General features: G+C 43.9%; 1 protein-coding gene across 1 annotated transcript in view; it reads left to right on the top strand.

Annotated features, from left to right (window-relative positions):
* Window positions 1-538: 538 nt before the first annotated feature.
* The window catches only part of LOC128835078 (bifunctional protein GlmU-like), a 72056-nt gene continuing 57883 nt past the window's right edge, over window positions 539-14711 (top strand). The window contains exon 1 of the mRNA XM_054024427.1: window positions 539-630. Within this exon, the coding sequence (XP_053880402.1) occupies window positions 628-630 (3 nt within the window). The 5' untranslated portion in view covers window positions 539-627. The remainder of the gene's footprint in view (window positions 631-14711) is intronic.

The following is a 14711-nucleotide window of genomic DNA, read 5'->3' as shown; positions in this document are numbered from 1 at the left end:
GGTGCTGGATTTGGGTTTTTGTGGTGACTGATATACTGGGATGCATTAGCATCCAGAGGTTTTTTTGCTGAAGTAGGAGTGGCTAAGTTTATTGTGTATTAATATGTTAAAATTTGTGAAAGGAGGGCCAAAAATTGACTGGATGCAGGATTCTGTGGTGCTGTCATGCCAGGATGGGTCAAGGTCTGGATTGTATTGGTGCAGTAGGAGCATCAACACTTGTTCTCCGTTCAGGAATTAGAATTTGGGGCCTGGGTTCAAAAATTTGTCGGCAAGATCCAGTTGTCAGACCCAGGTTTTTGCATGCTCTTGCACTGGGGTGTGTTGGGATGTGGAACTTCTGGAGGTGGTAGGAGTGGTTAGACTTGTTCTCTATTTTGTTAATACAGTTTGTGTACAAAAACCCGGCAGCATCCAGGTCTTTTAGCTATTTCCTACAGCTGTCGTGGTGCTGCTTGCTCCAGAGCACCTCCCTTTCCTGGGCCTCTTGCCAGGGCCAAGCCACGTGCTTCGCCTGTGACCTTTGCACTGAGCGAACCGAGCCCTGGGGCCCAGCGCAGCGTCCTGGCCGCAGGAGGGAGTCCAGGGAACAGGACAGCCACCGTGAAGGGCTCAAGCAAATTTAATATGGTGAGTTAAACTGCTCAGCTCGCTCTGCAACTTTGTTTCCTCTGCTACAACTTCCCTGCTACAACATTCACCATCCTTGCTGGGGGGCTCCTCTGAGATTCAAGGCTACAGGCCCTGGCCCCGCTTTGGTCATTTTGGCTACTTCAAGTCCCAGTGTCTCTGGCTGCATCTGTGAGATGAAACAGCCATCTGAGGTTGTAATGTCTGTGTGAGTGGAGGTGGTTAAACATCTTCAGGATTTAATTTCAGCAGCAATGCAAAGGGCAACGGGAGGCGTTGCCACAGGAGAGCAATTCACCTTGACTGCACATGATGATCCCAAAGCACTGCACAGACTCCATAACGTGTGGTACCACACCGTGCCAGCCTATCACACAATAGAGAGGCCACCTGCTTCTCCAAGAGAGAGGAGGACAATCAGTGTGGAAAAAATACAGGACAAAGACCATTTTCAAGGGATACCTCACTCACACATCAGTGTTTCATTTGTAGTGTAAAATCAAACAGGTGGATCACAGTGTCTAATTACCACTGAGAAACAGGATGAAGTTTATCCTGTATTGACTCACTGCGGGATGTGGGATATTAGATACTAAATAAAGAATGTGCCTTGACATAAGGAACAAGTGATTGCCCTACTAATAGGAGAATTTGAAATTTCCCTCCCTTTGGGAATCTTTTCCCCAACCTCACCCTACGTTTCTTTGTGAAAACAAAAATTGAATCATCTCTGTGTATTTAAATTATGATTTATAACTGGGAGGCTGATTGGTCTAATTTTCAGGTGCCCTCAGGACCCTTTACAGTATTCTGGTAAATGTCATTTACATGGGTTTTATGTCCACTTTTCATGGCCAGAACAGTGTAAAAGAGCCATAGTGAAATGAGAACCTGGACTAATATATACCCTGTTCTGTAAGCGTCTCTGGACAAAACATGGACTCAGCACCTGCCTTTTATGTGGCCTTCCTGGATCCTCGAAAGGGCCTGATCCTGCATCTGGGTCCACGTGTGCAGAGCGCAATCGGGGCTTAGTGCAGGAGCAATGGTTTGCCTGCACAGATCCAGTTGCAGGATCTGGCCCTAAGAAAGAACTAATGTCTTTCTTTCTCCTCTGTTCTACTCAGACTTCTTTTAATGGTTGCAAGGAATATGGCTGCTGAATCTCTGGCACCCTCAGCTGCTACTTTCACTACTTGAAAGTCCAGAGGATTTTGAAGCTAGTGTGAGAAATTGCTCCCAAGGACAGGTGTGTGGGCAGCACCACAGGAAATCTGCTATGCCTGGGAAGAGGGGATATTAGGCCAAGTACACAGGGGCAGCCTTGTAATTTTACTAAAATTCTGTGTGATTTCTGATATCCATCGAGAGCAGAATGGCTCATCCAAAGGACTCCTCTAGACTGAGCAGTCAGTTGATGATCTCTGAAGCTGACCTTGTTAGGCCTGTGTTTTGAACTCATAGCTGTTTTTAACCCCATGCTTAGACTGTTAAGCTATGAAGAAGCCCCCACCTTTAGGATTCGGGTGAGAGACTGGCAATTTTGGCTAGGGAATCCGTTTCCTACTTCTCTAGCAAATAACCTCATTTCTTTCCTCTCTGCATAGAGATCATTCAAATCACTTTCTTTATAGCCTCTTTAGATATAATTTGGACACCAATGTCATGTATAATATCACTAGCATTGAGACGCTGTCTGCTTGAGATGGGGTAGGTCATTTTGGGAATACAGTGATGTATATCATGACATTCTATCTAGACAATATGACTACTGTTGTGTATGCAACCCTAAAACTGACATATATGGGATTAGAGCAAAAATCTGGTTCCACCGAAGTCATTAACAAAAATTTCCAATATTTAACCCTTAAAGCCCCAAACCTCCTTGTAAGGAACAGCATTTGGTAATATTGCTCATCATCTATACAGACATGACTAGGTACAATTTGATTAGAGTGTTGTCAGCATAGGCACAGTGCACTCATTATGCACTTGTAGCTATTTAACATTCAACTTCTTCCTATAGGTTTTGTCCTTTTTCTAAGTCCAGATTTTTCTTTTATTTCATTCTCTGCTTTGTGCATCCACGACAACTAGAATTTCACAAAAGCCTCTGTAGCTCTGAAAGCAACTGGATTGAAGCAGAGTTGACTGTTACATGAAGATAATTATGTAGTGATGCCATGTATGTTGTCAGTGGATGGTATTTTGCAGAGAAAAAAATATTATGCTACAGTATCCAGGGTTTCCCAAAGCAATATCAGCCCATTGTGTTTGGATGTGATAATATTATGTGGATTCCTTTGGTGTTCCTTTTGTTTGCAAAGGTCTGTAACTTCCACCCTGTTCTAACCCTAGAAGGACCCTAGCCCCAGTGACTTCAGTGGGGTTCTGTGTTTATAAGGGATCATCCCTGGTGACCACATTGCAAGATTGGGGCCTTCGGAATAATTGTAAAATGAAGGTCTTCATCTTTCAGAATGAGCACGTACACTGGGGCTAGAGTGTCTCTTCTCCAAGTAGATCATTGACATTCCCCCACAAAATAGTAAATAAAAACCCCCACCAAAAACATTTGGGCAAGGATCAAGGCCATAGACATTTATTAAAAAGAGCACAAATATGCTTTTACAATTCTATTTTAAAAGGGGCTATTTTTAAAACAATCATATGTATGGACATCTCACAAAAGAATGTTCTCTAAAAATTAATAACTTTTTTAGTATCAAAGTAACTGCAGTGACACATTCTGCAGCATGCACAGATAGTCTTAAGACCAAATGATGCACATCTAAAATGGCAAATACACACTGAGATGAGTCCAATTGCTTTTTTTTAGACTCCCAAACTACATGAACTTTTATGGAGCGCTTTAGCTCCAGTCTAATCAAGACAGCCGAGTCATAAAAACGATTGGGAAGGTAAAGGCCAGATATTCAAAGACTTACCCACATGCTTAACGACACCTATGCTTAACTTTAATCACGTGCATGAATCTTGTGGATTCAGGTCCCAAATGTTCATAGACAACCCTAAGGGTTTTGTCATGTACTTCTCTAAGCAGAAAATCAAGACAATAAAAAGGCATGAAAAATAATTTGGAAAGCTAAATAGGAGTGCTCTTGTACTCCATCTTTGCTGTCAAAATACATTAAGTTGCACTGTTGTTGTTTTTTTCCTGAATTTTCTTTAAATTCTGTGTCCCTGGCAGCCTCCTTATATGAGGTTGGAAAAATCAGCTGTGCCTTTACTCATTTTAACCACCAGGGGTCATCATTTTAGGGAGACAGAGCAGGTGAACCAGATATGGAGAAGCTCAAAGAGCTTCGCTGAGTTTTTCTGGGCATGGTTCCAAATGATAATATCTTTTCCCACTAGTTGTGTTACAGAGCTAAACTTTAGTTCACTTAAAAAAAATGGTGGGGGTGGCGGAAGGGTCAGTTAACCCCGCCCCTGCCCCCCCCAATCCCGTTTCACTCATGTACAGTACTTTTGGGATAGCTGCTTTGCGAGCAAAGGGCCTGATCCTGCAACTGACTCCCTATGCAAAGACCCCTGTGCTGGTGTGCAGCCTCATTGAGATTAGTGGGTCTCTGTGCAGGGAGAGGGATCTTCTTGCACAGAATTAATTGCAGGATCACAGCTGAAATCATACACAGACAAACTGCATTAAAGGGGCAACAATAAATCTCTGGTATTGTGCCCGGTGAAGCAGGGTAGCATCGTCTTTATTAATCCAGCAAAGCCTGGGCAAAAGTTTGCAAAAGGGGCTCGAGATTTTTGGGTGCCCAAAGAGAGACGCTTAAATGGGCCTGATTGTCAGAAAGTCCTTGGCCAGCCCACTGAAAAGCAGGCCCCTTTAAGATGTCTCGTTTCAGGTACCCAGAAATCGAGGCAGCTAAAATTGCTAGTCACTTTTGCAACTGCGACTCTGATGTCTCTGTGGTTAACTGGACATCACCTACATTCTGCCTCCCTTGCGAGAAAGCTCTGACCTCCAGGACTATCGTCTCTCCGCCTGTTCTTTTTCAAAGCAGTACAAGCCGTCAGTAGTGGACTACACCGTACCGCCCACCTACCCCTAATGTACAGGACTGGCATTGCAACTGACATTCAACCAGGTGCCCTGAAATACAGATAGGATCCATTATCACTTTCCTTCCACCAGCCTTCACTTTTTGACTTTAGGCAAATACATGGTGTGCTGGATAATTTTGGCAAAATAGGTATTAGGCTCGAAGAAAATATATTTATAATTTCTAGAAAATTTGTTTTTTTCTTTTCTTGCAAAGCTCATTCCTGGCCTGTAGCCAGCAGGGCAAATTCCCTGCCAGTGTGAGCGGGTACAACTGCACTGAGGTCAATGGAGCTGAGCTTGGTTATACCCAGGGGTGTCTAGCGGGAGATTCTTTGCTGTGCCTCTTAAACTCGCAGCCTGGGAGGAAGGAGGACTTTTGTGGCTCTAAGCCACCTTTGTGCCTCCCAATCTGGAGCTGGTCTGGTCCCCCTGGCATAATTTAGACAACCATGGGGGTCTGTTTGAATTATGCCAGCCTCCACAGGGCTGCCCTATGGGCTTCAGGTCTGGATATTGAAGCCCTGCCCCTAACCTCTCCTCCCTCCCTGAGCCCTGCTGCTGGCGGGATAGCATCCTTAGAAGGCAGCACTTAGAAATCTTTGGCTCACCCTAGTCCTTATTTGATACAGTCTTCTCTCTAAGGTATTTATATGGCCCTCATAACCATAGTATCTATGGTCCTCACAATCTTTTTTTTTTTTTAATTAATTTAGTCGCACACACCCTTGTGAGGTAGGGAAGTGCTATTATCCCCATTTTAGAGATGGGGGAACTGAGGCACAGAGAAATTAATGGTATGTCTTCATTGCAGAGTTAACCTGGGCTCTTAGTCAGGTGTTAGTCCCTAAGCCCCCTCCCATCCATACACACAAATCTCTCCCCCAGGCTAGCTGGCCCATCCTAGGGTATAGGGTAAAGCTTAAGTGCTGCTTTCACTCAGCCTGGTAACCAGCCCGCTTTGCAACACAGGTTAAACCACTCAAGTGTTGATAGTCCTCCAGTGCCTTCCCACAATTCCCCCCTGTGCCCAGAAGGACAGACAAGTTCTCCCACAATTCACTGGGAACGAATTGTAGAGCAGCTCAGCACACTGCAGCACAAAACCAAGGGATCTGGCTGCAGAAGTTTTAGCAGCACACATGGGGGAGCACAGCACCGGGGAGGACACAATACCTTGTGTGTAAGTGTGGCTGCTCACACCCTGGCTAGACTATGATCCAGGTGCTGATCTCCTGTTACTTCGACAGTGAAGATACATGCCTAGTGACTTGCCCTAGGTTACACAGTTGGACTGTAGCAGAGCAGGGAATCAAATTCAGGTTTTCCCAGTCCAGGCCACACCCAGGTCCATCCTCCCTGTCTTTTCCTCACAATGCTTTTTCTGAAATTAGTCCTTACAGCTGGTTGAAAATGTTTGAGTTTTCACAACGTTGACTCCTTTTTGCTGTTTACCAACCAGCGCATTGAGTAGTTGAAATGTTTTGAAAACTTGACATTCTGACGCAAAATTCGCAGGAAACACAATTCAGAAATGTTTTCTGAAAAATGTTTGGCATTTTCCATCCAGCTCTACTAATAATGTAAATGAACGAAGCCACCTATTCCTTAGCGATGTTAATCAATAGAGACCGGTACATAATAGGCAGAGGGATCCTGTCTTAGCCCTTCCATCTGAGAGCTTTACCCTCTTGCTTTAGAACAATTGGGTTTTTTTGCTGTGGACTTATAATGGTCCGGTCCAGCAGAGAGACAGATTGCAAGGCTGATGCTCGCTTATATTCTGCTCCTTGCTCTGTGAGCCCATTCAACTGCAGAGTTGGACACCAGCCTTCAACAGCCCAGCTGATTTTAAAATGTATCGCGGGGCTGGGTGTGGAAGTCAGTGGCTCTTTTCGAAAGAATAGAACCGTTAGTGTCTGAGCGGCAGTACTATTCTCCTTTTGTTTTTCTCTCTTTAGCTCTTTGTTATAGCAACATCTGTAATCTTGAGTAAATAGCATACGGGGAGAATACATCTTGTATTTCTATTAAAGAAGCAAAACGGTGCAGGGGCCATGTTAATGTATAAACTATATAGTCTGCATATGAAGGAAGTTGATACTTGCTGGTTTGGGACTAAAGGCCACATCTTCCTTTGTAACCTCTCTAGGCCGATCATGAATAATATTATTTAGTATTTATATAGCACTTCATGAGCCACCTCCTCACCTTGTGCAAATCTACATTGCTCCTTTGACTTTAACAGAGCTCTGCTCATTTGCACTAGCTGGGGATCTGTCCCGATAACTTAAGACGGTGTACAGACATTTGTTAATTAGTGGAGTATATGAGGGAGCCCTGATATTCTCGTCCCATGAACTTTCTACAAATACATGTCACTGTCATGTCAATGTAACGTTTTAAATATGCGGTTATAAAGTATTGATAAAATGCTTGCAAAGAGAAGTCGTTTTGAAATACCACCAGAACTCCTATGTTGAATATAATTGAAGCAAGGATCTTTAACACCGTGTATGGTCGCTAAAGGAGAGCAATTTAATCAAAACTGACATGAATCCACTTGAGATTGCACTGCTCCAGAATCTATTCATCGCTATCAGAATCTTTCCATGGACTTCAGTGGGGCTTTGGATCCGGCCCTTAATGAGCAAAATTCAGGACCATAGTTAAGGTCTAAAAAAGAAATCTTTCACAAGGAAAAATTGTGGATGCAAAACATATTTAGAGTCTCAAAATAGTGAATTTTGGAAGGGCGAGTGGAGCTTGCAGAGATTAACGCGGTAGAGTAGGGTCTTGAGGCAACGTATTTCCATAGACACCACACTGTAACTGGGAGACTAGCAGCTGGATGCTGTTCATGTTGTGTCTATAGGAAACAGTGATGCTTGGGGGCTGTGGGAATCAGGTAGTTGCTATGGAATGTTGAGACTGTACAGTACCACACTAGTCATGTTGTTGTTTTTTTTAATGGAGATATCCCATCTCCTAGAACTGGAAGGGACCTTGAAAGGTCATCAAGTCCAGCCCCCTGCCTTCGCTAGCAGGACCAAGTACTGATTTTGCCCCAGATCCCTAAGTGGCCCCCACAAGGATTGAACTCACAACCCTGCGTTTAGCAGGCCAATACTCAAACCACTGAGCTATCCCTCCCCCCCAACATTGCAGAGCTCATTGGAGAAGCTGCCATGTGAAGGAGTGGGGTGGGGAGGGTGAGGAGAGGGCTTATATTGGGTGGCCCAAAGCATGGACTAAAGAAGTTATAATCTGACCTGTGTAATATTAGCCCTTATTACACAGTTTCTGGAGATCTAAATGTCAAACTTGTGCCTTGCTCATGTGACTACTTATTTGAGACCAGTAGGGTAAGCGTGACAAACAGCAGGATTTGGCCTCAAGGCTGTATTGTTTTTCTCTGCAGTCCTGCCCCAGCTTTCACCAGTCTTACTAATAGGATGAAAGCATGTACCTCAGAATGACATGTTGATAAATGAGAAACTTCTGTGTGTCCTGGTAGAAAATCTTCTCTGTGAATCATCATTTTTGTCTTTTGCCTGTGCTCATCTGTGAGCCATCTTTGTACCCGTTATTTTAGCTCTATATTCTGTCCTCTGTATTGTTTTCTACCCCAGACTCAGTATTTGCCATGCCAGTCTCTGTTTTGTGTGGGTTTGTGTTGGATTAAAAGTCGTGACGTGTATCCGTAGAGAAGTTAGATTTAGCCAGAAAACCACACAATATATGGGATTCTTCCAGATTTGGAGTTTGTTTTTCACACCTGGTATAAAACCAACTAACCCACAATTCTGCTGTAGTTTCATGGTTTTCATCTGATTTGAGCCCTTGCTTAGATCAAGGCAAATTTACCACCTTAAGATGGGATTGAAAGAATTATCCGTACAGGCCCCACATGCCGTGAGGTTAGAAGGACTCCTAAAGGAACTAAGTCAAGTGAGAATAGGAAGGGAGGAGTGAACTGAGAGACCAAATGGCTGGCAGAATTGCTGAAATCTCCCTCACTGCTGGAGTCAATTCCCCTCAATGAAGTGAGGAGACAGGTGATAATTTTCTGCATTTTAAAAGCTGTCGTCAAGAACCAGCTGGGGAAATCTCATGCCACAAGTTGGTCTTAAAAGTCTGCCAGAAGAACAAGTTACCTACAGGCTTATCATATTTTAAAGAAAATCAGGTTAACAGATTTTAAGGCCAAAAGGGCTCATTAGATCACTTTTCATCCTGTTACTCCTGTATTGAGACCAATAACTTGTGTTCGACTAAAATAGTTCTTCCAGCCAGGCATCCAAGACTGATTTGAAAACATCAAGAGATTGAGAATCCACCACTTTCCTGGGTAGTTTGTTCCAGTGGTTAATCACCTCACTGTTAAAAATGTGTGCCTTATTTCTAATTTAAATGCGTGTGGCTTTAACTTCCAGCCACAGGTTCTTGTTATGCCTTCCTCTGCTAGATTAAAGAGCTGGTATTTTCTTCCAGCTCACACGAGATTAATGTTAGTTGTTAATATTGTCATTTATTATTAAGCATTGGCTGTGCTTGGCCCAAAGTAAAAAGAGAGACTTGCCTCAAGGAGTGTATTCAAGGGACCCAATACTGCAAACATTGTGCATGTCTACACTGCAAGTAAAACCCCACGGCTGGCCCGTGCTTACTGGCTCAGGCTCCTGGGGCTTGGGCAGTTTAACTGTGGTGTAGCCTGGGCTCTAGGACCCTGTAAGGTGGGTGGGTCGTGGAGCCCGAAACTCTACACTGCAATTAAACAGCTTCTTAGCCTGAGCCCCGCTGGCCCAAGTCAGCAGGTGTCTAACTACAGTGTAGACATATCCACTATATGCATGTTTAACTTCACTCATGGCAAATGGTCCATCAAAAGCAAAGTTAAACAAGTGCATAAGTATTTGCAGGATTAAGAGATAGAAACAGACCAGACAAGTGTGAGTCTTCCAGTACAGGAGAGTGCAAGCTAAGGCCTCAACCTGCAGAGACTTAAACTAATGAACAACTTTACTCGTGTGAGTTGTTCCACTGAGTTGGAATGCAGTGAAGGAGAGGGCAGTGTCAGCCAATGGACGGGGCACTGAACGGAGACTCCGATCTCAGATGGGGCCTGTCGGCATTACTGTAACGCCAATCATTAATGAAAAATGAGTTTGATGGGGCTATCCATGTGAGTAAACTCATGCATGTGCTTAAATGTTTGCAGGATCAAGGCCTTAGAGTTGGTTGGTTTCATCTTCCTGATCTCACCCTGTTTCCTCTGTTAGAATGTTGGGTGCAGCAGACATTTCCCATGAGTTAGTGTTTGCAGGCGTACATTTCTTTTTCTTTTTCAGAATATTGGGTATCTGTTTCTTTCCTCTTCCAAATTCAAAACACTATTTGAAGAGACAAAATAAAAATTTCCTTGTTTGTAGCTGCCTTTTTTAGCCTCTGTAGGGTATGACTACATTGCAGCATGGCGGTGTGCTTCCTGGCCTGGGTAGATAGACTAGCACTAGCTCTGTTCCAGCTAGCATGCTAAAAATAGCCGTGTGGACTTTGCAGCATAGGCGGCATCTTGGGCTAGCTGCCTGAGCTTGGACCCGAGGGTTGGGTGGGCTTAGACGTGGGCGGCTAGTCCAAGCCACCCTCAGTGCCGCAATAGCCACACTAGAGCGCTAGCTTGTTCAGAGCTGGTGGGAATGTCTCCACCCATGCTCGCAATCGTGCCATCTCCAAGCTGCAGTGCAGACGTACCCTTTGAGGCATGAGAGTACAACTTGTTTCCCTCAAACTTAAGTGGGAGATTTTTAAAGGCCTGCACAAAGGGCAGGTCGGGCAATCCCAATGGGTGTTTGGAGCCTGACACCTCTTTATGCCTTTAAAAATCTTCCCGTATGTGTTTTTTCATTTGTTTGCTTCAATGGGTTATGAACAAATGTATCTAGTGGATGTACCTGTCTCATCGACATCAACACAGCTGTGTTCTTGTAGCTAACAATATTAGTTGAAAATCAGCAGGAGGCTCCCAAGAGCACACAACGTTGGTTTTGTCTATGTCGTGGGCAGACAGTTTTCTGCTTAGGTAATATCTCGTCTGTGGTTTTATAGATCTCCTGGCAGTGGGTTTTGTAAAGAGCTGTTATTTAACATAGGAGGGTCATGTACTGTTCCATTAGAACAAAAAATTAATGTAAACGTTTATCAAATATAAATAGGGTGGTACTAAATCTTTATAAAAATGCAAACTGATACTCCGCAGCAGGGCCACAAAGAAAGGTGTGCGTGAACTGTAAATCCAACAATTACAGTAAATACACTAGCCTGCTCACAATAGCTTTAGGTCTTGATCCTGGTAAGTGCTGAATGCCTTCTGTGAGGCACACAGACATGATATCCAGCACGTCTCAGGAGGTGCTCAGCACCCTGTGTGATCTAGCCTTGCTAAGGAAAGTTACCAGACAAAAGAAACAACAGACATCCTGTTTTGTTCCTTCATGGGATCTCCCACGTAGCAGTGTCTCAAGGAAACCAAAGAAGGGCAGGGGAAAGAAACACTACAGCAATAAACACCACCTAGCAGAACCCACTTAAATTTAAGCTATAATGGTGCCACAGGTGAAGTCATCCTTAGTCATCTTCCTATCAGAAGTTCTGCTGGAGATAGTCCAGAAGCAAGTAGTGTTGACTGATATGCCAGGGGTGCTTTTTATGGGTCCATTGATTTTTGCAGAAGTCTTTTAAAAGTCTGCCCTGCTCTCTCCCCTGTCCCCATTGCTCAGGGAGAATGCGTACTACTAGTACGATCTTCAAAATCAAAGGTAGGAATGCTGCAGAGGTAAATCCAGGCCCATTATCCGAGATGAGGACTTCAGGAACTCCATGTCTTGCAAATATTGACTTTAGTTTCTGAATGACCTATGCCAGTGAATTCTGAGTATAGCCAACTCTATATATCTCAGAGTAATCAATTACAATAATGTATGTCCTTTCCAGAAAGACAGATCTGTGGCTGCCAGCTGCCAAGGTCTCTCAGATTGCTTTGTAGAGAGCAATGGTTCTGGTGACTGGCTTTCCCCACCCTGGTTACATATTTTACAACCCTCTACTAAGGTCTGAATTTGCCTGTTCAGACCAGGTCACCATACACATTGTTGTGCTCATGTCTTGCATTTTTTTTACTCCTTCGTGTCCTGCCTGGATTTTGGATAGCATCTCTTTATGAAGTACCATAGTGATAAGAATGGACCTTCAGCTATGTGAAGCTCATTTCAGTCCTGCCAACGTGGCAGTAGGTCTGTTGGAAGTTGCTGTCTTCAACCACACCCTCTTTGACAAAGTTGAGTCAGTTTCTGGCATGTTCATCCTTTAGTTTTTCATCTCTAAATTGATGAAGTTGGCTGGCAGATGCTGGTATTGCTACCACAACAAGGTCAATGTAGACTTCGACATCTTTCTCTAAAGCCTCTTCTTCCATTGGTGGCAGTTCAACTGCTACTCTAGATAGTGTCTGCTGCTATCGGTGCTTTCCCGGGTATGTTTTCAATGTTGAAAGAAAATTGTATCAGCCAGGGTCAAAATCTTTGAATCTGAAGTAGAAAGTCATCCAGCGGTTTTGAACCCAATAGTTCCAATAAGGGCTAGTGGTCTGTTTCTATATTAAAATTAAAGACAAATACAGTAGAACCTCAGAGTTATGAACTGGCCAGTCAATCACACACCTCATTTGGAACCGGAAGTACACAATCAGGCACAGCAGAGACAAAAAACTTAAAATAAAAAAGAAAACAGTACTGTTAAAAGTAAACTACTAAAAAAAAGGGAAGGTTTTTAAAAAAAGATTTGACAAGGTAAGGAAACTGTTTCTGTGTTTGTTTCATTTAAATTAAGATGGTTAAAAGCAGCATTTTTCTTCTGAATAGTAAAGTTTCAAAGCTTTACTAAGTCAATGTTCAGTGGTAAACTTTTGAAAGAACAACCATAGTGTTCTGTTCAGCATTTCAAACAACCTTCATTCCTGAGGTGTTCCTAACTCTGAGGTTTTACTGTAGAAAACAGAACCCTTCTGAAATCGCTCAGCTCTCTGGATCCATCCATTTAATAGGCAGCAGGTTTAAAACAAACAAAAGGAAGTATTTCTTCACACAATGCACAGTCAACCTGTGGAACTCTTTGCCAGAGGATGTTGTGAAGGCCAAGACTATAGCAGGGTTCCAAAAAGAACTAGATAAGTTCATGGAGGATAGGTCCATCAATGGCAGCTAGCCAGGATGGGCAAGGATGCAAAACCATGCTCTGAAGTATCCATAGCCTCTGTTTGTCAGATGCTGGGAATGGGCGACAGGGGATGGATCACTTGATGATTACTTGTTCTGTTCATTCCCTCTGAAGCACCTGGCATTGGCCACTGTCGGAAGACAGGATACTGGGCTAGATGGACAATTGGTCTGACCTAGCATGGCCGTTCTTTTGTTCTTATCAAGGCCCACTGCCTGAGTTGCCAAAATCAAACTTTTCTAACAGAGCCATTTGTGCTATAGGTTCCATTGCTGCATTGATACAGGGCTCTGACGCCGCCTTGCTGCAGCTTTCCTTCCTAACTTTCCACTTTCCCCACTCACTCACCACCCTGGCAGTCTGGGGTTCTCTTCTTTCCTTTACTACTTCTTTAAAGAGAGGGATTCGCTCACTGCTGACCCCAAGTATTGCAAGGACATAACCATAACGAGCCATGCTTTAAGCAGCAACTAGTAAACTGTCCCAACCAGGAAGTTCTCACATTTATTAAGCTCCCCACTGCAACACATCCTGGTCCTCTCTGGTAATTGTGGAGGACCTGGAACACTCTAAGCACTCCACAATGTGCTTCGCTGGATCGGGGCAGAGTGCTCAGCACCTGGCAGAATTGAGCCATAGACCATAAAGGCGGTGTGACCCACCCAAGGAAAAGTAAATGAAAGGACCTCCTGAGCAGATTGTCTTATTTATGGGAAGTTAATTTATAGGAACATAGGTCTTGTTGACTGGGTCAGACTTGAGCTCCATCTGAGTATCTTGTCTCTGAGTGTCGCCAGTACCAGATGCTTCAGAGGAACCCCACTGTAGGTGGATGTGGGATAATCTGCCTTCTATAGAAGTCTCTTCCTAACCCACAATAGAAATCGGTTTAAGCCCTGAAGCATGAGGTGTTATATCCGTTATCAAACTCTTGTTTAGATTTACTATCCCTCTGTATTCCTGTTATCCATATCAATGCCCATTCTCTCTTACAACCTCGCTAAGTTCTTTGTCTCAAAGGCCTCCTGTAGCAACGAGTGCACAATTAGACTGTGGAGCTGAGCTGTGTGGGGAAAAAAACCCAACTAATTTTGTCACCAGTTAATGGCTTGGTTGGCACTAAACCTGATTTGCAGACACAAACCATGGCGAAAGCTCAGTAACTGTGGCCGCTAACAATGTTTCACCATAGCCAGACAAGAAGTCTGGCACATAGGTGCCCACCTGTAAGTGACCCAGCACACTTTACTTGTAGTTCAGCCCTCAACGTATTTGCATAGCAAGGTTGCCACCCTTTCTTCCAGTTCCTTGTGGTAGAACATCTTGCAGCACGTTGGGCCGTACGCTGCTGTTGCGCTGTGCGGATGTTGTTAGAGCACTCTGTCCTGCTGAGGCACTATGGGATAGCTGCATGGATTCGTCCAGAATGCACTGGAACAAGCAGCAAGGTAGATTTGGGTGCACACATGCAGCTGGGCCAGCTGTTATGTGGACACAGAGGCAGACCCTCAGCTGCTGTAAATTAGCTATGATAATTTTCAGGAGCATAGGAGCTGTCCCAGAATGAAGCATGTTACTTGTAACTTGTTAGGGTGATAGTGCCTCTAGTTGGTTACAAAATTACAATTAAAAGTTGCATTATGGGCAGAACCAAAACCTAGTCCAAACTATTAGGCACCTAACTCCTGTCTATGACTTTGCAAATTTTCCCCTTGGCCCTTACATGATCCAC

The sequence above is a fragment of the Malaclemys terrapin genome, chromosome 3 (assembly GCF_027887155.1).
Source record: "Malaclemys terrapin pileata isolate rMalTer1 chromosome 3, rMalTer1.hap1, whole genome shotgun sequence".
Classification (NCBI taxonomy): domain Eukaryota; kingdom Metazoa; phylum Chordata; order Testudines; family Emydidae; genus Malaclemys; species Malaclemys terrapin.
Note: the sequence above shows the minus strand (reverse complement) of the source record. Positions and strands in the feature narration are given on the sequence as shown.